The sequence below is a fragment of the Macrobrachium nipponense genome, chromosome 18 (assembly GCF_015104395.2).
Source record: "Macrobrachium nipponense isolate FS-2020 chromosome 18, ASM1510439v2, whole genome shotgun sequence".
Lineage (NCBI taxonomy): Eukaryota > Metazoa > Arthropoda > Malacostraca > Decapoda > Palaemonidae > Macrobrachium > Macrobrachium nipponense.
In genome coordinates this window covers 23,110,798-23,135,950 of record NC_087211.1, presented here as the reverse complement: position 1 = coordinate 23,135,950, position 25,153 = coordinate 23,110,798, and the positions used below count along the sequence as shown (strand labels likewise).

The 25,153-nt window shown below is 38.6% G+C and overlaps 1 protein-coding gene across 5 annotated transcripts in view; it reads left to right on the top strand.

Moving 5' to 3' along the window:
- LOC135196921 (receptor-type tyrosine-protein phosphatase eta-like) overlaps positions 1-25,153 on the top strand; it is a 416,919-nt gene that overhangs the window by 2,154 nt on the left and 389,612 nt on the right. For 3 of the 5 annotated variants that reach the window (XM_064223756.1, XM_064223753.1, XM_064223751.1), the window contains exons 1-2: positions 13,472-13,647; positions 24,615-24,717. In XM_064223756.1, the coding sequence (XP_064079826.1) occupies positions 13,622-13,647; positions 24,615-24,717 (129 nt within the window). In that variant the 5' untranslated portion in view covers positions 13,472-13,621. Of the gene's footprint in view, positions 1-13,471; positions 13,648-23,997; positions 24,018-24,614; positions 24,718-25,153 lie in introns of those variants that run through there. The other 2 variants (XM_064223754.1, XM_064223752.1) reach the window with 2 other exon arrangements.

The window sequence follows — 25,153 nt, the reverse complement described above, 5'->3', positions numbered from 1 at the left end:
AAATTACTACATTCTCCAATCTTCTACCCCCTTATCAAAAAGTGGGCAGGTTATATAAGTCCCACATAACTGTTGCCTTGGGGAAACTTGATGCCCTTTCAGAAGAATTGAAAATCGGCTATTAGTGGCCTAGACAATCAATTCAGGATTATCCTCAGAAGATTAGCCCTTTCATGTCCAACTGACGTAATAGTACGTAAAAATACTCTATCCCCTATCTATCCAACTGACGTAGCGTTACGTAAAATGTACCGAAATTTTTCGTGCGTTTGGTAGGGGCATTTTTAAAAATTTTCGGACAAGTAGCGATTTCCACAGGCTAGATCATACCTTGGACTGTGTATCTCGGGTATCAATACGCCAGCAAAGTAGTTTCTGTACTGCGCATGCTCAAATCCCTGTACTGCGCTCTGTTTCTTACCCTCTTTTCTATCAATTTTTTCACTGGCTGGACTTATTCGTTTTCCATTGATTTATATGTCGATATTTAGAGAATTTTATTGGCTTTCTCATAAAAAAATCATTCTTTTGCCTGACTTTCATAGTTTTTGGGTTACGAACAAAAATATAAAAAGTTTTTTTTTTTTTTTTTTTTTTTTTTTTTTAATAACTCACATTTTTTTGTATTTAGAGGGCTGGGACTCTTATTCTGACTATTCCACCATTAAATACTAATATTTAGAAAAAAAGGACAGAAAATGAACGTTGTTGGCATAAAATTTATATTTTCGCTGAATTTTCTATATGATTATTTTTTCGCACCGTCGAGCGCTCCTAGATACCTCGGATATCTGGGGTCACCGTGCTCAAAACTAAGCGGATATGCAAGAGTTAGGGTAATAGATGTAAACATTTTTTATCTTTACGCAAATCATTTCAGTGAAAATGATTCCAGTAAATTAAGTGAAATAACTCAACAGGAGAATTATCATGATCTAGTTCTAGATAGATTAGCTGATTTATACCAACAATTCCACAGTTTACATATATGATCTCAAACAAATATTAGTCCTAGTAAGCCTGTAATGGCTGTTAAGTTGCCTAAACTGACCTGCAAGGATTTTGATGGTAAATCAGCTAACAAATTAGAGATCAAAAACTTTTGCAAAATTTAATAATTGTGGTGATGCTTGCAGAACATTATCTGTTTCCAACAAATATGTATACCTATTTGCATAGTTTTCTATCTGACTATTTATTCAAAGTCATTTCTTACCTGTCCAACTGTGATGATAATTATACGGTAGCCCTCAATTTGCTGTAAGAGGAATTTTTAGACTTCCCAGTATTAGATGAAAGTTTTAAACAACTAATTGAACTCACCAACATTTGATGTCCCATGTTAGGGTGTTCATACTTACATTAATGTGTGTAGAGCCATTGTGCATGAGATAAAACAGTATAACGTAGACCTGTTAGATGATTCTTCAGGTTGTAAATTACCAAGTCACATCATTTTTGCATAAATTAATCCCTTCAATTAGGGAAGGCTTAATTCATTAAATAAACAACTACCACTCTGTTGTAGATCTGTTTGGTTACTATAGAGACATCATTCAGACATTAATTCGAATTTTAAATGCTGAAAGTAATGCAAATGTTGAAAAGAAAGTCAGTCCTGAGAAGGAAAAATTAGTACATCGAAATGTAAACAATTTTCAGAAAAATTCTAATTCCAATGAAATCAAATGCCAATTAACACTAGAAAATTTCACCCTGACTGCTCAGCCCAAAACTGCCCCCAAGGGTGGTAGCCCTATAAATAATAATGTCAACTAATGTTAAAAGTGCTAAAATCAAACACTGCAAGTTTTGCAGTGGTGTTAGATATAGCATGATCAAATGCACCATATTTGAGAAATCAGTTGACTCTCAAAGAATGTGCTTGTCACTTGGCTAAGGCATATTGTTCACTAGTAGGTAACATGTTTCAACTACGTAATTGTCTTGGGTAAGGTCAATAAACTGAGTTTTCAATGTATTATTTGCAAATCATATGCTCACATTTCTGCACTATGCCCTAACAACAGTAATGGTGGATCCACAAATCTATATATAATTGTTCAACACATCAAGACTTGTTACCAACCGTTACCAACCTTTACTGCTTCTTGTATTGTCTAGAAAATTTCATGGTGTTAAAACCTCTCACACTGTTAGGTGCCTTCTAAATACGCCGAGACAGTGAAGTTATCTATGTCTGTTACTGAGGCGCTTACTTGTGAGCATGCCTTTACCCACTATGATGTCACTACCATTTTGGGTGCTACCGACTGTCATTTTGGTAAATGTCTAATATGTGTGTCTGTCACTGGTGGGAAAAGTATGCTATTGCTATGTTGGCCGACCATGAATTTGACATTTGCTTGCATGATGTGGCTGTCAACATCATTGAAGAAGGCTATTTTGTAGCTGAACCATATCTGGTTTCAATGATGAAAGTTTACCCCTTAAGGGCTTAGTTTGAGTTGACATACTGCAGTTAATCCCTGACCTTCACATCACTCAGTGCATGCTAGGTTGCTTGGAGTACACCAATGGGCATTGTTCGCTTTGGAAATGTGATGTTTTTCCTCTGCCTGAACCAAATGACGCCTATCGGTGAACTCCAACAAGTTGCAACAAATCCTGACCTAGAATATCAGGACATCGTTCCTAAGGAGGAAAGTGTTCAATTCAACATTGTATTTTTGCTCAGAAATTGTATTTTTGCCCAGAAAGTCTTACTACTCCCCTAACAACAATGTTAAGCCTCCAGACTTTAATAAATATAGTATTTGGATTCTTCATAGACCGGTCATTAAAGATTAACTCAATGTCACCACTAAGATTAGGCCTGTATTTACAGTAGTACTTAAGGATACGAAATTAATCTGTTCCGAAGTGGCCTTCGTAACCTGATTTTTTCGTAGCTTGAACCACATTTTACATGTAAATTTCCTAATTCGTTCCAAGCCCTACAAAAACACCTCAGTAAATCTTATAATAAAGCTAAATTGACCAATAAACAATGAAATACAACAATATGGACCATTCAATACCCAACATAACCTTTATTGTATTATGTACCTGTAAATAAAGTGTATTAATGTACATGGTACAAGAAATACTTTACGTACATATGTAGTAAAATGTAGAACCTAACCTTACCTTTTGAGTGAGGCGATCTCCGAAAGTGGCAATAGAGGAGGAGGACAAATGGCAGAAAACATGAACACTTAACTTTAAGAAACACATTAAAAAATGGCAGAAAACATTAACACTAAACTTGACGAAACATTATCAAATGGCAGAAAACATTAACACTTCTTGATTATCTCCATCTTCGTTCTCCATAGAAAGCATCCTCTTCTTTCCGTGAACTTCAGCAACATTCTTGGGACCAGCGGCTAATAACGTAAGTAATTAAGTTCACACACAACATGATAAAGTAACTTACAGTACAATGAAAGCGAAATCACTTAACACAAATTTACGTTAACAAACGAAATATGTATATGTGAAGGAACGAATTCCAGTGTTTACGATAATGCTGCCGCAAAAAATAGTCAAGGAACGCCTTTACATAGAGGCATGATGTTGACCAATAGGAGAGCAGGATCTTATGGCGGTGACTAACATCAGGAACTAATGGGAGAGCGGGAGGATGGTGGCGAGTCTACTCAGTTGGCGGCGCGCAAGTTTTAAAATTGTTCTCGGTGGTCCGGGCGAACCTCAGGACTTTACAGTAACACCCTTTCGTAACCTGAATTATTTTCGTATGCAGAGGCAAAAAAATCTTCGTATTCGCTTCCGTAACTTAAATTTTTCGTAAGTTGGGAATTTCGTATGTCGAGGTTCCACTGTAATTGCTCTTTGAAAGACCAACCAGCCTCTTTCTCACAATGAAGCTGCATATGCTGCGATCAACTTATTGGGTGATATAGTTAATCTGTACCTGTAGTTCAGATCAAATGACATAGTTGTGTTAAGTAACATCAGGCAAGCATTCCTGTAGATTATGTTAGGAAAAGGAGAAGATAGAAACAGATTTTGTTTCTTTATGATAGGTGATAAATTAGTAGCTTAAGGTACAAACCAATAATGTTTGGATTCAATGCTAGTCTATTCATTCTCAACTGTTAGAGTTAGAATTATAGTTAGCAGTCTCAGTCCTCCCCCTGGTTATTGCCTCTCATGTGGACGTCAGCCGGCTTAACCCCAATTCCCTACCATGTCGTCACTCATGGCAGTAACCATCCAGTAGACAGTCTCACTATTTGCCCCTTGACGGGTAATGAACACTGGCCCCGAGTTTGCGAGACCAACACGCTACAAGCTGTACTAGCCAGACGTTGTGTCATCAAACATCATGCAAACCAGTTTTGCAATTATGAATTTTCAAGAACACTTATAGAACGTATATGTGGACCACCTCATCATCACTGGCAACTCACCTGACTAACTCAATTAAGTTTATACAGAATTTATTAACCACATGCAATAGGGTAGTTTCTGTCTTCGATCACGGAACTACAACAATCAAGAACTTGTATCTGCCATGGCGAAAGATGGTAGTCTTGCCTCCATGGCAGTGAATACGAAAAGGTTCTGGGTCTTAAAAATTTCATGGAAAGTGTTTCCATTCAAATAGCTGACAATGCTAGACTTTTCAGCTAACATTAAAAGATTAATTCTGACCCAAGTATATCCAAAGTTTTCGACCCCTTGGGTCTCCTACCTTTTACAACCAAAGGGAAATTAATCATTAGGTAATTGTGGGATTTAGAACTGCTATGGGGTACACCCATGCCAGAGAAGTAACAAAGAGAATGGCAAAAACACTGTTCTGATCTCTCACAGTTGTCCTCATTGCCCTTGCCTCGGTCCTGCATCAGTCAAAATCAAGTCAATTTGTACATTTTTTATGACTCTTCCAAATTTAGTTATGGTATTACAGTTTACAATGTTCATGATGGAGTCTCACAGTTAATGTTTGCTATAATTGTAGTGTGGCGGGATCACAAGCTTAAAAAAAACAAGTGGCAAAACCCTCCCCAAATTAACCTAATCACTCCAGCTGCCAAACCCACCCTCTGTCACACTTTCTTCTTTACACAACAAAATACACGCAGGACAATTGACCTACACCTATACAAAAACAAACACAAAACACATGTACTTACCAACTCCAGATATTCCAGGGCTATCCTGTGCTGTCCGCCGGTCGAGGTCACAGAAATACCAACAACAACCGCCAAGAACCACAACCCCCAACCCAATAACGCAACAACCAAAGACTACAACCCAACAACAACCAAGGACCATAAGACAACAACAACCATGGAACACAACCACAACTCAGCAACCAACCAAGGAACACAACCTCACATATAACAACAAAACACAACAACACAAAAAATCACAACAGCACAGGCACAACAACTTTAAGCAAAAACACTAACTTAACAACACCAAATAACAACAAAAACACAACTCGGCTGAATATCACTGCCTTCTCCAAAATGTTCCAGAACTACGGTCTGTCACCAGCTCTCACCAAAGACTGCCTGAATACTCACTGAAAACACAGAACTCTAAACTCCAACAGCACCAGCAGACAAACCAGCACCAACAGCCAATTCAGTCGTTAACCATCCAACCACCAATTACTCTCTCTCTCTCTCTCTCTCTCTCTCTCTCTCTCTCTCTCTCTCTCTCTCTCTCTCTCTCTCTCTCACACACACACACACACACACACACACAGACGTTGTCAAATGGAACTCCTAACTCCTCCATATTTCCTCCCCCGTTACATTTGACAACGTCTCCTTACACTCACAACACCCACATTAAATAGCCTTCCGCAACACCCACGGATGCTCGGACGCAGGTCCCCTGGATCTTGTTTGAGGGCCCTCATACACTCAGTTACACCGCCATCAACTTCTCCCAGATCACTTCCAGTCAGACTACCATTACCATCTCCCTCACTACCATCCTCCCAGATCCCATTCAGTATCTCATCTACTCCTTCCAACTCTTGTCCAAATATCTCTTGTAACTCTGCCACCAAATCACTTACCTCATTTACACTCCTGCCAAACTCCTGAAGAGACTTGTTCATCCTGCCAACCACATCCTTACCACCTGATTCCCTTCCTGGTGAAACTTCACTAAACCCTGACAATTCAAACCCACACACGCTATATGTATTATTCCTCCCCTCAAAGTCATCCGTATTACATGCCTTATCCACCATTTTTAACCTAACACCAACTCCTCTATCATGTAGTTCACGTTTCTCCCTTCCATTCCCTTTCCTTACCTTCTTCCGCTTTCTTCCGTACTCAACCAACACTAACTGCCGATCTTCCAGACCCATTTGCTCACTGACACTCGGCTCACATTTATTCACCCTCAACCACTCACTCATTGCATTCTCCTGAACATACTGTCGCATACTAAAGGATCCACCCAACTGAATCCCCTTTTCACTTAGTTTCCCGAATTCCCAACCTGACTCATACTCTTTCGCCTACACACACTCGCCACGTGACCTTCCATTCCACATTCAACACACTTCGCACTCTGTTCTTTACACATCCTAGCATAATGCCCGTTCTTCCCACAGTTGCTGCAAACTATGTTCATACGGGTACCCCGACATCCACTAGTGATGTGCCCTGCCTGTCCACACCTATAACATTTAATATCCCTATCTTTCTTACACTCACTCACCAAATTCCCTGTTTGCCCACACCCGAAGCACGCTCCTAACGCCCACCGACATTCATTCTTCCTGTGTCCTGGTTTACCACATCTATAACCCTGATCTCCTCATTCACGACTAACTGACCCTACTCTTCCAACACTCGCACTCCTATCTCTTTTAGGGCTAACTACACTTACATTATTTGGCCTAACGCTCCTATCTACCACTTGCTCTGCCATTCGCCTCGGCCCTTTCAAAACTGCCTCCCTATAGCTTAATACGCTGGTACAACCTCAGCTACTTCAGTCCTAACACTAACACTTCTACTCTCTTTCATACACCTATATAACTTGTAAACCTCTACTATTTCTAAAATGTCGTTCCATGTCAACCTTTCAATCGTCCATCGCATTTTCTCCTTATGTTACAGATTTATAAACAAATATACGCTCTCTGGTACAGTCGCCAACAGCTTTCCCACTAACTCTTTACAATCATTTATCCCTTCGTCCCCAAACTTTTTCCTGGCTAATGTTTCTAACCGACAGACATACATCCACAACGACTCGCCAACATTCATTCTTGCCTCTTCAAAATTTTGCTTTCTCCTATATCTAATGCTATTCTTTATCCTCTTTGCATGTTCTACAATCCTAGCTTTTACACTCTCATACGGCACATTTCCTACACTCATCATTACCCCATACATACTCAACAAAAATCCCGTCAAAAAGCTACCTAACTCCCTTGCCCAGACTCTCTTGTTATCCCCATACTCAGCCTCACAATACCTCTCATATTCTTTAAAAAAGTGCCCTATGTCCCTACTACCATATTCCTCATATTGTGCACATCGGGGTACCTCTCTCATATACACAGCCTTTCATAATTCCCGCTCACTCACTCACTTTCGCTACTTCCATTCTGACCCCTCTTTCCCTCTTCCAAATACAGCGAGTCAACTTCCATACTCACATCCATACCCCTGACTACGCTCTTCTTACCCTTCTTTCTACCTACCTGTTTCCACTCGCCACTATCCAAATCACTCTCAGTCCTTTCCCCAATGTAATCTGTCCTAGTCTCATCCTGTCCATCACCCTTACTAACCTTCTTTCCCTTAGTCTTCTTCTTTTCCTCAGCCCCCTTCTTATTCTTGTCCTCAGGTTTATCCTTATCCTGTGTCTTCCCCTTCTTTCCCTTACCTATCACAACCAAATCACCTTCGTCACTCGTACTCTCATCCCCTCGCTCTTTCGCTTCCTTTACCACTCCTGACCCGTCACAAGACCCAGTAGGCCTACCTCCTTCAGCTCCCTCTCCCACGAATCCCTTCATCATTTCCTGCATCATCTCTTGCACTGCATTCATCATTACCCCCAATTTTTCATCCATTTTCTCGACCATTCTCTCTTCCACTCCTTTCACCTCTTCTTTCATTTCCACTTTCGCACTCCTCAGCATTCCTCTCATTTCCTCAAACTCGCTCTTCAGCTCCTCACACTCTACCCTCAACCTCTTATTCTCCACTTCCAACCTTCCCTTAGCTTCCCTCGCCAACCTCAGCTCCTCCTTCAGCCTCTCTATCTCCTTCAACCCTTCCATCCTCACTTTCTCCACCAATCACACAAATCACTACCCCAATTACTCTGCAGCTGCCGCACCAACAGTCCCTGTTCAGGCGCCAAAAAATAATGTGGCGGGATCACAAGCTTAAAAAACAAGTGGCAAAACCCTCCCCACATTAACCTAATCACTCCAGCTACCAAACCCACCCTCAGTCACACTTTCTTCTTTACACAACAAAGTACACGCTGGACAATTGACCTACACCTATACAAAAACAAACACAAAACACATGTACTTACCAACTCCAGATATTCCAGGGCTATCCTGTGCTGTCCGCCGGTCGAGGTCACAGAAATACCAACAACAACAACCAAGAACCACAACCCAATAACACAACAACCAAGGACTACAACACAACAACCATGGAACACAACCACAACTCGGCAACCAACCAAGGAACATAACCACAACCCAACAACCAACCAAGGAACACAACCTCACATATAACAACAAAGCACAACAACACAACAAAAGACCACTGCACAAACAACACAAAAAATCACAACAGCACAGGCACAACAACTTAAGCAAAAACACTAACTTAACAACACCAAATAACAACAAAAACAAACAACTCAGCTGAATATCACTGCCTTCTCCAAAATGTTCCAGCACTACGGTCTGTCACCAGCTCTCACCAAAGACTGCCTGAATACTCACTGAAAACACAGAACACCAACAGCCAATTCAGTCGTTAACCATCCAACCACCAATTACTTTCTCTCTCTCTCTCTCTCTCTCTCTCTCTCTCTCTCTCTCTCTCTCTCTCTCTCAGACGTTGTCAAATCGAACTCCATAACTCCTCCATAGTAGGGTCACTCCCTTAAAAGCAAAAACGCTTATTGTACTTATTAATGTTCACCTGTTTAAATGTTAGGGCTGTTCTTCATGAGGTGTTTGTCTATGACATGTCAACTCAAAGTTTCATATTAGAATTCTTAGGATTCATTGGATTCATTAGCATTTATGGTGTACCATTTCACTTCTACAGTGATAATGTTGGGTCCTTTGTGACTGGCTGTCAAGTGTTAGAATGAGCTCTGATTAGTGACGAGTTCAAAGTAAGTTTTCAAAATTACAATATACAACATAACATATCAAAATACGCTATACTCTGGGGAGGTATTTACTGGGAGAGTCTTATTAGCACTGTCAAAAGTTGTCTTTATAAAACAGTTGTTAGATCCAAAGTCTCATATTTTGAGCTGTTAACAGTCATTGTTGACATTCAGTCAGAGTTTATTCCAGGGCTTTGACTTATTGCTTATCAGAAAACAACCTACTATGAGATTCAGGGCCTCTGTAACACGGTTTTTTGGACTTTGCTTCTTGTCAAAGCATCGGATGTAGCTGAAAGTTGACATATGTATATTTTACCACACAAATTTTGTCAGCATTATCAATAACCTAAACCCGATAGTTTTAATTTTTATAGAGTAAAAATGATCTAGCCGACGCCATGGCCAATGATTACGAGCCAAGAGTCGAAAAACATTCATTTTGACGAAATGTTGCCCCGCCCATCCACTAGACAGACACTCATTCTCCTTGTTCCATCGGCTCTGAAACCCGAAGACTATGAATGGCGGAACGATACATAGATGTGGATTGGGTATCTGCGCTAGCGTAGTAATACTACTTTAGCAATAGTGCCGCAACAGTATATGCGTAATATACATGAATTAAACGTTTAGGCCAACTGCTGGGATCCTTGAGGATCATTTAGCACTTCTTACAACTACTCGAGAAATGAGTTTTTATAGCCAGAAATTAAATTTTGTAATCCAACAATGCCCGTGACAGCCTTCAGTGTTATCCTGAATTATAACGAGGCCAAAGTGGGTGGAGCCTCATGAAGTTATCATTCTGACGATAATTACTGGTGAAGGTTTAAAGCCAAAATACGGTACAGGCTATTTTTTTCAGTAAATAGGTAGATAGCCAGTAAATGAAAATTGCTTGACATTGGATATAGCAGTTATCAAATCAAGCTTGTCTACTATGTTTTTGAAAATTACCAACTATTCCCTACATCTTGTCAATCTGATTGTGACCCATAAAGTAGACTGTAATTTCTTAGGAAACTTATTTAGGGAGTTAGACTAATAATCGAAGTGTTTTTGTATTTAATAACATATTTTGTTGGTTTGTTCATTATGACAATTATCAGTGGAGAGGTTTCAGAGTTCATAAAGGTGTGCTGCTTTGCTTGTATTTAAATTTGTTTGTCATTATTGCCAGAGGAAAAGCCTTCGTTACGTATAGCCAATCATCCATCGAGAAAGAGGGAAGAAATGCTGTCATAAGTTACGTAACGAGTGCGTTCGAAACCTTTTCTCTGAGTAAGTTGGCCCGTCTTCAAAAAAAGTAACTTTTACATTGTAAGTACCAAATTTATTCAACCTACGTAATGCAGAATGCAGTCAAAATTTGTGTACATATAATGTGTATTCTGAATAAGCGTTATATTTATGAAATACGTAGATAAAAAGTTATTGCGAAAAAACCGTGTTACAGAGGCCCTGAATCTCATAGTAGTGGCTATTATTCCCAGCTTTTTCTCAGACAATGCCAATTCCCATTTGTTATTAAGATGGGACTGGATTATAGACTAGAGGCCATAGAGAGGGTGTATTCAACCCCCACCCGCACCCCCTCCCCCATCCAGGGAATCCTTCATTGCAGCATTATCCTCCCGAGATGAAATGTTTGATCCTTTGGGAATTGTAATATGAATCTTCTCTCTTTAATCGGAGCGAATTATGTAAAGACATACTTCAAAATAACTGGGAAAACAAAATCAGTGCTGGAGATGTAGTACTTGTAAAAATGCTCAATAAAACTAGGCCTTACAGGTTACTGGGTCGAGTTGAAGAACTTGTAGTAAGGCATGAACACAATGTTAGAAGCGTAAAACTCAAAAGGACCGATGGTGCTATTGAAGCACATCAATTTCCAACAATCCTTTGTATCCTGTGGAGCTTTCTCTCGCCCACAATTTCAGAGATGTTAACAATCAGTTTGATGCGGATTCATCTCGGTGAGGAAAGTGAACCATTAGTTCACAACCTAAAGTTCCTGATGCGGGGCTACCTTACCAGGTAAAGTAGACTGCTTTATGTGATACAGGAGCAAGACCACAAGAGCTGCTCTCTGTAGGGGGTTAGTCCCGTCAGTCGACCTCATGCGGTGCACTGTAGGCATTACTTAAGGTTTTTTGCAGCACGTCTTCGGCCCCCAGCTGCGACCACTTTCGTTCCTTACACTGTACCTCCTTTCATATTCTCTTTCTTCATATTACTTTCCACCCTCTCCTAACACTTGATTCATAGTGCGTGCAGCTGCGAGGTTTTCCTCCTGTTACACCTTTCAAACCTTTTACTGCCAATTTTCATTTCAGCGCTGAATGGCCTCATAGATTCCAGTGCTTGGCCTTTGGCCTAAATTCTATATTCAACTAAACAAGAGCTGCTGCCACTGCTTGCAAGAACAAAAGGCGCAGGTGGTGTGCTGACCTCAAACAAGAATTGGCTTCTCGCTTCTTCCCATCATGCTTATTTAACAGTTTAGTTGTCACTTTCATGTGCAATGTCTTTGCACTCATTTTGTTGGCAGGAGAATGTGAGAATTCACACACCCGGAACAACGTGCTGGAAGCTTCTAGAAATAACGAAATACTAAAGGTTGGTGGGTTATTGTTGGAAGAACCTACACCTACTTATCCTTTCCTATTTTCGGAGTACCCATAGCCGAAGTACTACATGTTCCTGAGAATATCGCTCTAATTCGTTAGTTAACCTGTTATCCTTTAAGTATCTTGAATCGTTTGACGAAAGTAACTTTCCATTCTTGTGTGAATAGTTGTTTTGATTTATTCAGGTTTTTGGTTGGTTAGGTAGTTACAGATTAAACGAGTTCCGAGTAAATGTTCTCCACTACTAATTGCTTGAGCAGAATAATTATAGTGTAGCTCATAACCAACGAATCTGAAAGGCAAATAAGAAACGATGCAACTCTTGTTCAGACTTGCGTACATTATAATTATCGAATACTTTCATAACGGGAATGAAAACTTTTTATTTTTTAATATAGCACTGAAACTGTTGAAGGATCTCCTGACCTGACCTAAAGTTCAGTGGAGCTATTTATGTATCGCCTATTTCATTGGTAGTACTATTCATTAAATTTCCGCTGTTAAAACTGTGTTCAGAAGTCGTGGCGGTGAGTTTGGGGGTGGGGGAGGAAGAAGAGTTATCGATTTGGCTACTAGACTAACCGTCTAGGGAAGGGTTCGAAAGCTGTGTAGAGTGTTTTTAAATTAAACACGAACTTTTAACGTTTGTTGTTATTGTGGACCCATTAGAACAAAATATACTCTCGTGATAGAGAGCTTTTGCCAACTAACCGTTTTATTAATGGCAGAAATGGTATACTTTAAACTCAGACATTTGGAACGAAAAGTCTAATAATTACTTGAGTGGTCTCTGCTCTTTGTCCATGTAGGTACTCATGAAAAAAAAAAAACATTTAATAGTTTTAATGATCTGCAACAAAATATATAGGCAATCCAGAGATATGGAATATAAGGAAAGATACATTTTACCATTTTACTTCAGTGGCTACTGCACGATCGTAAAATGCGCGAAATTCGGAATCTGAATGAATACGCCACCGAATAGAGCGAAGGATCACCGTGAATTGTAATAATCGACCGAAGACGACAACGTTTTCAACATTTTTAAAAACTTCCATTGATGTCCACCATACCAGAAAGCCTATATATCACCCATGTCATATTAAAGGTGCTTTGACAAGGCCAAAAGGAATGACTATTACTAGCGTCATTCTACAGTACTATAATTATACCTACTGTTATAGTTCAGGTCAATGGTGGTAACTTTCCTACTCTCCCGCGGGCTACTTTGGTTGAGGGTCAAAACAGTGCTAACTCGAACATTTCGTTTACTGATTAACAATTTATTACGATTCTGCCGCCTATCTATTCCATCCTTAACCTTAAGAAAATTCGCTTTCGTCATGGAAATCTGAGGGCACATCAACCCCTCCCCCTACCCCCCCTAGTTGAGGATATGGCGTCACATCCTCTTGGAGAAGTGGATGCCACTCCCAGCGCAGTGATTCGTTGTTGAACAGTTGGCACTTGCCGTCTTGACGAAGTACAACGTCAGTTCACTCGGGTATTTTTGTTAGTTATCAGCTGCCAAGCGACTTAGGGGAAGAACCGACAAATATTAGGAGTTTGAGGGAGCACTGCTCTTTGTTCCAGCTCTTCCCACAATGGGGGAGAAACAGCCAAAATTACGGTAAGGCCATTTTTGTTTTACACTACAGCCGGTCGCTGTTACGTTTCTGCGTCGATGCACAGTTTGTTTAAACCAAGGAAATTATTCGTTAACTTTTTATGAGCTTTACTGTCAACTTTCGTAGGTAAAGGATATAATGTTGATCATATAAAATAGTAAAGAAAGTGTTTACAAGATCTGATTTTTGCTGCAGCATGAACCATGATCATTATTGCAGTCAACTTGATTTCTTGGGAAAATTGGTGTTGGAACGTCTCTTGGAAGCTTAGTTGGTAGCTTATGCTGTTAGGTACTACAATCCAAAATTAATGTGTCATCGTAAACCAAAGGAAACTGATTCACTTAGCTTTGTATACAATGTCCCACTGGAGAAAACGGTTAAAACAAACGACGTGGTCGGGTTCCATTTGATTCTAGAATGTTACTGACATTTCGGAGAACCGAAGTCGCTCAGTACCGCAAAGTGAAGAACGCAAAACTTCTTTATTCATGCAGTACCCTTTCATCATGGTATGCATTTTATTTATTAATTAATTAATAATGTGTGGCATGCTCGTGCTTCATATTTAAGACTTCATAATCTAGAGTGGCATATCGTGGAGAAAAATTATGAAATATTGGTTTAGCTATTTGTTTTCGACCAACATGTTTAATGTATTTTTTCTTCCTTTCCCTCTAAAAAAAAAAAATTGGTGACAGTTTAATGTCTATTTGCCTCCATTGGCACCCCTTCGGCTAACAGGAATACTGAGTTCTCGATTAGATAACAGAAGGGAAAGTAGAAGAAATGTAGTACCCAAGTTTATATAATCAATAATGCCTCCCTGTGTTTTACATAAATTACTGGAATCGCGGATTCGGTTCAGCTAAATTTCCAATGTGAAAATTTGCCAGTTTTACAAAATTATTTAAAATATAAATTGAAGTTACAATAAGAAAAGTAAAAACTGTTGACGGGAGTTCAGGATATTTTTATCAAGGTTCCAGCCATATTAGGAAGGGAGGGAATCTAAGGGTCGAACGGGAAAAAATTTTTAACCAAATAATTCCTTCACCAATGAGTTCTGATAGGTCCCTAGTAAAAATAAAGAAAGAAAGGGAAAAAAACTAATATCCCGGGCCCCTAACAAAATTATGATGACAGGTCCATAGTATTACGGGAGTAATAATGATAATAAAAAAGTACTGGACCCCTAGCAAAATGTTTAGGTGCAAACCTTCCCCAAAATAGTTTTTTTTTTATTTCGCTTTATACTCCTAAACGTTGCATTTTATCGAAAACATTATTATATACAAACTTATTTACGTGTTTAATGGTATGTAATGATGCATACTTTTGGGTATCAGTATAGCACCTATGATTCGACGAAGGTTGATATTAAAACCCTGAAAATGCATTTTTTTCTGTCTTTCAACTATTTTAAAAGGCATTTTCTAAAAAAAAAAAAGCTTCGTTGCACTATTAATATATAACATTGTCTCTATAAGCTGTCTGTATAATGGTGCATAATAGTGTATATTTTACTCAATGCGAAGGTCGTACCACACGGTTTTGAAAATGTTCCCAACGAAGTTCCGTAAGTAGGCAAATTTCACGTTCGATATATGAGATAAATCAAAAGGTTTCCGCGCTTGAAATAGCAGTTTCTAAAAATGAGATCAAAGTCATTTTGATCATAACGAATTCTTTTATTAGAAATCGTCTCATTTGCAATGGGCCGGGCGTAATTTTTTTTTTTCCCTCAAACGCTTACCAATCAAAAATGCTTTTTGACGAACAACTTTTTTTCTCTGGATGAATTATTTGGTTACAAATTTTTCTCGGTTCGGCCAGTTCTGATGCTAAAATTCCATTACTTCTATAGTATAAATAGAATCCTGTTAACACCCCCAACTGATTAATTTTTTTTTTCTAACGCAACACCAGGATCACTTACAGGATTTTTTAACAGAATCAAACTTGATTTACTTGGCAATTCGTTAAACTTGCTCGTTTTTTTTTTTTTTATTAATTTTATGTCATTAACAGTAGTTTGATATCAGTCACCATATTAGGATTCGTTTTGAATTGATTGGGATCGAACTGCATAGATTTCAGCCTCTCCCACACACCCTTGCATAATTATGGAGGCTTAGTCTTTGTATCGAACTCATTAATTAGATATTCTTCAAATAGTATTGTATAAAGTCTTATTATCTGGGTTTTTCAACTAACTAGTTTAACAATCCATGTAAATTGAGGAAAATTTACCCAGCTTCTGGACGCTAGTATCAACGGAAACGAAGTCATGGTTCGACGACGAATTTAAAAATAATTGTGACGTAGTAGTCTACATAAAACGAAAGCTACCGAGTAAATCCCCCTTGGCGCTGTATCTGTATATATCCGGTTTGTATGCTAACCACTTTCATTGCTCAACAAACGGAGCTGATGGTGCTAAAGATTAAAGTGCTGCTATTAGAGTATTTTGTGATGTGCTCGAGCATTGGGAATTGTTTGCATATTGTATGAATGTTTGTATTTGAGTCTGTGGTTTTTACATTTTTCCATGTGGAAAATATTCGTATTTTTGCTTGTAGAAAATGTTTGCATTTATTGTAATTAAAGCCTCATACGGTCGTACCTTCAGTTATGCAAACGAAGGCATTTGTAGGCATTGTATAAAAATATATTATATATATATATATATATTATATATATATATATATATGATATATATATATATATGTATATATGTGTATGTGCCCCATACACTTTTAAACTGATCAATTTCAACGAAACTTGGTATACATATGACTTACCATCGGGAAAAGAACACTGTGGGGTTAAGACATCACTGGCACCAAAGGGGGGAGGGTGTGGGAAAGGGGTGAAACATGAAAATAATTGAAAATTACAGGTATTAGTATCTAAGTCATAGTTTTCCAGGTCGTGAGATGAATAGTACCACTTGGTGCTCGTTTATAAGGTTCAGTCCCAGTTGGGAGGGGGTTGGGAAGGAGGTGATATGGAAAAAAACTGAAAATGACAGATATTAATGTTTAATCCATTGTTTTCGAAGTTGCTGAAATGAATAGTGACAATCCTGGGGCCCTTTTAAGTCCAAGTTCAGCTCCAGTAGGGAGAGGGTGACATGTAAAAATAACTAAAAACAACAGATATTAGTATCTAATTCATAGCTTTTGAGGTTACTGAGATGAATAGTGACACTCCCAATGGCCCTCAAGTCCAAGTTCAAGTCTGATAGGAAGGGGGCCACTGGTGGGAAGGGTATGGAGGAGTGATATGGTAGTGACATTTGACGACGTCTTCGAGGGTTGCGTGAGTGAGAGAGTAAGTGGGAGCGTCATTGGGTTGTTTGTAGTTGTTGGAAATAATTGAGAGTTTGTTTTCGTATGTTTGATATGTCGTGTTCGTGTTTGGTGTTGCCGTATGGTAGTGCGTATGTGTTTGTCTGAAGAGTGTGAGTGAGCTAGCTATCAAGAGAGAGAGAGCGCAAGTGGTGGATGGATAGTTAACAAGCAGTTTGCTTGTCTGCTGGCACAGTTGCCAGGTCAGTCTGTCTACGATCAGTATCTGTGATGGACAGTTGGGTTTTCCCAGATAGTGGTCTTGGCATTGGATGGTCAGTTGTACTGTGTGTTTTCTGAAGTTGTTTGATTTGCTGGTGATATTGTATGTTAGCAGTGTGTTGTGCCTGTATTGCTGAAGTTTATTGCGCTTATGCCAGGGGTGTCAAACTCATGGCCTGCAGGATGGTCTCAAGTGGCCCACGAGGTGCCAAGAAATTTTTCAACTTGAGCTACTATAACTGTTAGAACTGAGGAAAATTTAACTAAAGTTACTACACTGTTCAAATAAGTCATATTAAGTTTTACCTTTCATTCATATGACAATAATTTTATTAATTTATTTCATATTATAATTGCTGCCAATAAGGCTCTTTTATTGCAAATCGTGATAAATAAGTCATAAGAAATCTTTGATGGCCCTTGAGACCATAACCAAGTGCATAAATGGCCCTCAAAAGGATTTGAGTTTGACACCCCGGCCTTATGCATTGGAAGGTTGTTGAGCTTGTGAACTCCTGTGGTGTTGTATGTGAGTTGTTGTAGTTATGAGATGTTAAGTGTTGTTGGTGAGTTGTGGTTTCTTGGTGTTGTTTGTAAGTAGTTGTGTATGGGCTTGTAGTGTTGTTGTTTTGGTGTTGTTGGTATTCGCCTGTGCAGTGATTTGTTGTGTGGTTGTAGTACTTGTTGGGTTGTTTTGTGTTGTGATTTCCGGCGGTTGTTGCGTCTCGGCAGCTGTACCCAGCAGGCAGCACAGATTCTCACCTTGAAGACAGTCATATCTGGTGAGTACATGAATGTTAGAGTTTTGTTTGTGTCTGTCGGTGAACCAATTGTCGTGTCGGTAAATACTATTGAAAAGGGGAAAGTGTCACTGAGATGAATAGACACACTTCTGATGCCCTTCAAGTCTAAGTTCATGAGAAGTGGTGAAATATAAAATAGAAAGAGTGAGTAGAGGGGGTTTGGGAGGTGAGAGAGAGTTTATCTGTTGTCATTCAGCTATCCCTGGCAGTTCCAGGTTGGTCAGCAGGTGCTGTGTACTATATATGTATATATATAACTCTATATATATTCTCTAGTATAATTAATAATACCTTTATATATTTATTTAGATATATAGTTATATATATCTAGCTGACCCAACCTGGAACTGCCAGGGATAACTGAATGACAACAGATAATCTCTCTCACCTCCCCAAACCCCCTCTTACTCACTCTCTCTTTCATTTATAATTCACCACTTCTCATGAACTTAGACTTGAAGGGCATCAGAAGTGTGTCTATTCATCTCAGTGACACTTTCCCCTTTTCAATAGTATTTACCGACACGACAATTGGTTCACCGACAGACACAAACAAAACTCTAACATTCATGTACTCACCAGATATGACTGTCTTCAAGGTGAGAATCTGTGCTGCCTGCTGGGTACAGCTGCCGAGACGCAACAACCGCCGGAAATCACAACACAAAACAACCCAACAAGTACTACAACCACACAACAAATCACTGCACAGGCGAATACCAACAACACCAAAACAACAACACTACAAGCCCATACACAACTACTTACAAACAACACCAAGAAATCACAACTCACCAACAACACTCAACATCTCATAACTAGAACAACTCACATACAACACCACAGGAATTCACAAGCTCAACAACCTTCCAATGCATAAGGCCGGGGTGTCAAACTCAAATACTTTTGAGGGCCATTTATGCACTTGGTTATGGTCTCGAGGGCCATCAAAGATTTCTTATGACTATATATATATATATATATATATATATATATATATATATATATATATATATATATATATAATGCTTATGAGACAATGAACCAAACCAGGGATAAAACTTTCTTTTCACCGCCTGGCATTGCTCATCACCAGAAACCGCGCACTCCCTAGCACAACACAGATCAAGAAATACGATTTTTCCTTAAGAAGCCTCAAACACAGGATGAGAAAACATGGTCAAAATACCAGCGAAAAGGTCAGGAAGAAATCTTGGGATTTTTGTTGTGTAACGTGATGAAAACTGGCAACGTACAGAGTCTCTCATGTGCTGCGGATGTTCAGTAAAAGATAAAATAAAAGGCGCACCGATGTTCGGTATCTGTGACATTTACTGAAGCGGCTTATACGTGTCCCAACGTAGGATAATGCGGCCTTCCAACTTTTATATTATCGTTCGATGCAGTAAAATTTTGTAGTCAAGCTTTGGTTACTATCATTGAATATATTTATTATTACTTGGGATTGAAACCAACTTTTGTTCAAAACTTTTTCCTTCTTTTTAAAGTTCCATTTTATTATTATTATTATTATTAATTATTAGTCGCTGTAGATGAAACTCATGTATGGAAGTATAGTTGTCAAAGACTAGGTTTACCATCACTAAGTATAGCAAATCTCTTGTTAAAGAAGTGATTGTTATTATTAATTAGTAATATTTATTAGTTATAGGAAGTAGACCCTCTTTCAGGCATGCAGTATTGATGGCTATGTTCATCGCATTCAATTTATATATAGTTTTCTCTCTCTTTCTGACCACAGAATTTTCAGGGTGACTGCATTCTGCTAATAACTCGCCGTTATTTGTCATTCTTGGAGAGGAAAGCAGTTGTAAAGTAAAGTTTTATTTCGGATGAAAGCACTAAATCACTTACTGGGTAACAACGACGGTAACTGAAATGGGAGTTCATCCTCCATTAGCGTATATTCTACCGAAATAAAACTGCCATAGTTCGCAACTGCTTTCCTCTCCAAGAATAACAACACCGGCGACTTATTGGAAGGATTTAGTCACCCTGAAAAAAAATCTGTGGTCAGAAAGGTAGGGAAAACTATATATAAATTGAATGCAGCTGATGTAGATCAAACCTTCAATATTATCATTGTTATTAACACCAAATAAATGTAAGTTATTTCTCCTTTTACTAGAGCAAGGGAACTTCGAATTTCAAACAGTGATGATGAGATCGACTGACAAGTGAGTGTGGAAAATGAACAAACGTCATTTATCATTTGTATTCGTCATTTTATGTAGCTTTGGGATTGCTTGGTCTAGACTCCAGAGATTTTCTTATGAAGACAGGATCGTTTCAGGCCAGGAAACGTTTACGGGTTCTCTTTGCATACTACGCTAGGAAATGGTAAATGGGTGTACTTGCTACGATCATTAATTATTACTGTTATAATCACTATAACAACTTTTATGAACGTGCATGCTTACAACATTTTTATTAATAACAACAATCATTATTATTATTAATAATAATGCTCATATATATTAATGTCCGCTAAACTCCCGGCGTGCACAAGACCGAAAAATGAAGAGAGAGAGAGAGAGAGAGAGAGTGTGTGATATTATTCATGAAAATAGTAATAATGAAGAAGAAGCTGGTGTCCCACAAGGCCCTTCGTACTTTTCTTGTGTTTCCTTATATGTGTAGTCTCATTTTTCCCGAACTTCTTCAATAAACGTCTAGACCTCAATGTGCCAGCACTCATTGATCTTTATGATACGAATAAAATTTATGTATAGCTACTTGCAAAAGGAAGCGTATCTGTGTAGGTTAATGAAATACTTATACGTCGTTTGATGCATGTGAAGATTGACGTTTATTCCTTTTCAGTTTGTGATTTTTTCACTCTGTAGAGAAGTGATTCTGGTGTTGCATCTGCTTACGTTATAATGTCATTGTTATTTATTGTTTGATATAATGTAGATAATAGTTGTATTTACATCAATTATTATTTACACTAAAAATATGCTGTGTCATGAGCTCACATACTATGAACTTTTGTAGCAACTTCCACAAAATGAATATTTCTTACGATTTTTCGCTGCAAAGACTTGTTACTGGAAACGTAATTCTAGAATACGTAGGAGTCCGATGGATCTCTTACGAAGTATGGAGTGGAGTTTTAGAAGAAACGACGAAGACCTTTTTGCATGTTACGTTTTATGTCTACCTCTCGTTTTTTTTTTTTTTTTTTTTGAAGGATATTTAATGACCAAATTGGTTATGTATTTTTTTTTTCTTTTTGTACCAATGCGAAATTGTGTGCACCAACACGGATATGTGTGCGACGAGATTTTGTGTGTAATGCCGTAGCTGAAAATAAACTCCGGAAAAAGGCTTAACTCTTAATCTGTAAAAGACGTCACAGTCAGATGGTGAAATAGTGAATCATTGCGACATTAAACGTTTCAGACGAAGCACACATCTCCTCAAAGGCGAGATGGCAGGCGTAGGGTTTTTTTTTTTTTTTGTTTTTCCCAGATCCTGACAGACGTTGAAGCATGTTTTTGTCCTTCGTAATCTGTGAGTCTTTGAATCAAGCCGACGTTCATCAGGCATCCTTGTCTGTCTTAAATTTTCAGTTGTTTGTTGTGTCGCTCAGTCCCTTGTGTAACTTTGGTATGGAAATCATGAGAAGGGAGGAAGTATGATTGGAGATAGAATTAAATGGTTCACAGAAAACAGATGACTGCGACACCGGATTCTGTACCTAGCAGTGTCGTTCATCTTTCGTAGTGTGCGTTCACTCTGCAGTAAGACATGTACACACATCGGCGACTTATGTAGCCCACGTCACAAACAGGATGAATGCGAGCCAACGACTAACTGGCCAGGACTATCTAACCAGTGCTTCATACAACTAAGGTTCTCCATTTATGGTTGTTGACCTGTTTTCATCTCCATTTTACCTCTTGTAAGTTTGTTCAGTGTCTTGGCCTTGCCTTGGAGAAGGCGTTCTTAACCCTCTGATGACTCCAGACCTCAATGAATTGCCCAGTATGGTTCCATACCCTCTTTGCTTAAGTCCTATTTGTTGACAGTATAACTTATTATATTTAGTTTTATACATACTATAGATATGAATAGCTAGGAATAGAATATTCAAGAAAATTAAGAGCATTTATATTTTTATAAAGTTATTTTCTTTTTACAAAAAATACCCATGTATACATTGACATCAAAATCGATTATATACAAATATCCAGAGATAAAGTCCCACACCCCCAGCCCACGTAGGGGGTTAGTACCATCAGTGCACCTCATGCGGTGCACTGTAGGCATTACTCAAGTTTCTTTGCAGCTTCTTTGCAGGGTGCCTTCGGCTCATAGCTGCAACCTCTTCTTTCGTTTTACTGTACCTCCGTTCATATTCTTTCTTCCATCTTACTTTCCACCCTCTCCTAACCATTTATTCTCAGTGCAACTGCGAGGTTTTCCTCCTGTTACACCTTTCAAACCTTTTACTGTCAATTTCCTTTTCAGCGCTGAATGACCTCATAGGTCCCAGTGCTTGGCCTTTGGCCTAATTTCAATATTCAATTCTTCCCCCACCATGTGGGTCTCATGCCCATCGTTAAGAATCCCTGCGGCTCAGAGCAAACCTCCTTTTCTTTATGTATTAACAACACAGTACTTAGGCCAGTAGAATTCTCTGACATTCTTTGACCATCAACTTCCTTCAGTCTATGTTGCTATTGTTTTAGTATGATGTAGTTTAGTTCCGTTTTTTCCACCGCGGGTAAACCATTGAACTATAAACGGGTAAACCATTCTAGTTCCATTTTGTCCCACTGCGGGTAAACCATGGCATTATAAACGGGTAGAGCCTGGGTCACACATTGGTGATTTCCAACCGCGTATGTCGTAACGGCCGAAATTTTGCCCATTACGACCCCATTACGCTCTCATTACAACCAATTCGCCATACATCGGCATAAATTGTAACTAAGTCCCCGAGTTTGACGACTTTGTGCCAGGGATGGCGACTATGCAAGGCAGCCTTGCATAGTCGCCGTCATTCCACGACTTCTGTCAAAAGTTGCCGTGTCATGGCGCAATACGCAACAATTTCGTAATGGCCTCTCGACTTACGGCATTTGATCACGCAAGTTGTAACTAGCAATGGTTAGTTACGGCATTCCAACATACGCCATGAACTTGGCAGACCCACAACGTGCGCAGTGAGTCAGAATGTGCCAAGGGCTTAGTTAATTGCCCACAGCTGCCTCGGTTTTGGATTCAAGATTGTTTGTATTCTAGATATAATTTGGGAACTTCAGATATAGCTAAATATGACACTTGAATACAACTTAATTTTTAATTAAAAAAAAAAAAAAAAGAATTCTATTGCCAGGAATGAGGCAAATCGAGAGGACTCGTTACACATGAGGTCGTCTTCGTGATTAGTAAACTCCCCTTCAGCCTTTACTCATTGGCAGAAATCAATGATATACCAATAAAACGATTAAAAAAAACATGCATTTTCATGCTTCGGAAAACGTGTTGAAAAACTATGTAAATTTCCTGAATAAAACTTAAAATATTTAGATAATTACCAAATATATTTTCTTTTAAGTAGTATTCAGTTGCCGTATTTATCTATATCAAGAGAATACATACTGAAAATCTTTAATGCAATATACATATAATTAGCCTCGAATTAATCATCACTCATACTGTACTCAGTCTTTTTGACCTGGAGTTTATTCTGGGGGAGTGAAACAACGCAAAAATGAAAATTCTCGCCATACCTGAATTGCGTTGGTTTTATAAACCATTCATGGCCTTGTGTGTTCTCTTTGCGCGACCTTGAAAGGAAAATGTGGTTGAAAGTATATAAGAACAGTAGTTCAATATATTTTAATACTTGAAAACTATTCCTTTCTTCTGTGCACCAGAAATAGTGTACTCGCTCAGTCTTTGTTACCGTCGAGACAGAGACAGATTCAGATCTCAAAATGGAGTCAATGAGCCTTGAAGGTAAAGTATGAATAACAGTTCCTCGTATCATATCAGCCTTTATTAATGACATTGCTTTCTTATGTAGTTTTACTCCTTTATTTCGTTTTTTTCTCGTTGTAATCTGTAAGCTTGTTCGAATGACAGATAATGATGAGGAGGAAATTATTTTTTATTTGCATATCGATAAAAAAAATGGTAGAACGTTGCAAGAGATAATGAAACACAATCTAGGTATAGGTAATGAATGTTAATGGATGTAACATTGGGAAGACTTCCCAGCCTCGTTGACTTTATTAAAATTGCAGATAAATAAGTATACAGACAGAATTGCCACTGCCACTTTAGAGAGAAGAATAATTATCTCGTCATTATCTCACTGTAGAATGCACTATCATCTTATCAGTGTTCCATTACTGAATTCTGCCTTAAGATCATTTCAGTATTTTGACTAGAATGAAAAGTAATTACCTTGTTCGTTTTTCGGCTCGGTAGTACACAGTGTCAGCCTATTTTTAGTGTTTGTTTGTCTTCTTAGTGTTTTAATTTCAGGATGTAAGACCAGCTTGTCAGTATTTTGTGTCTGCAGAATGAAAGATAACATTGTCTTCTTTCCAGATGGTGCATCGCCCGGAGTGTGAGAATGAGGCGAAGGTCCGCTTTCGTCGCTTCAGTGACAATCCTCTCGATCTTGGCTCTTGTGGCTTCTGTCGACGCTCAGGTATAATTGGAGGGGAAATGTAGTTTTTGATTATTTGTTAAATACGAGATATCTAAAAACTTGTGTACAACATGGAATGCCCTATTTTTATTGCTAGTGTAGTGTTTATCATTCGAAATTATAATAATTTTCTGAAATCGTATAAATTATTAAGTTTATAATTAATGAGACGATAAGTTAGTATTAGTTCTGCAGACTACTCTGAAGCATATAACACTAGCGCGCACCACAAACATTTCAGCGATAATTGAAGTACTTCATAACCGTTTGGATGGCGGTGTCAGAAACTATGGATGGGTAGTGCACTGGCCAAAAGAATTTACTATAGGAAATAAATGAAAGACTGGGATCATTGACAAATGGTAATTCTTTCATATGGTTTGGAGAGGGCAGTGTTTCAGTGTTCCACAATCGCAAGATGTGCTTTTAAATCAAT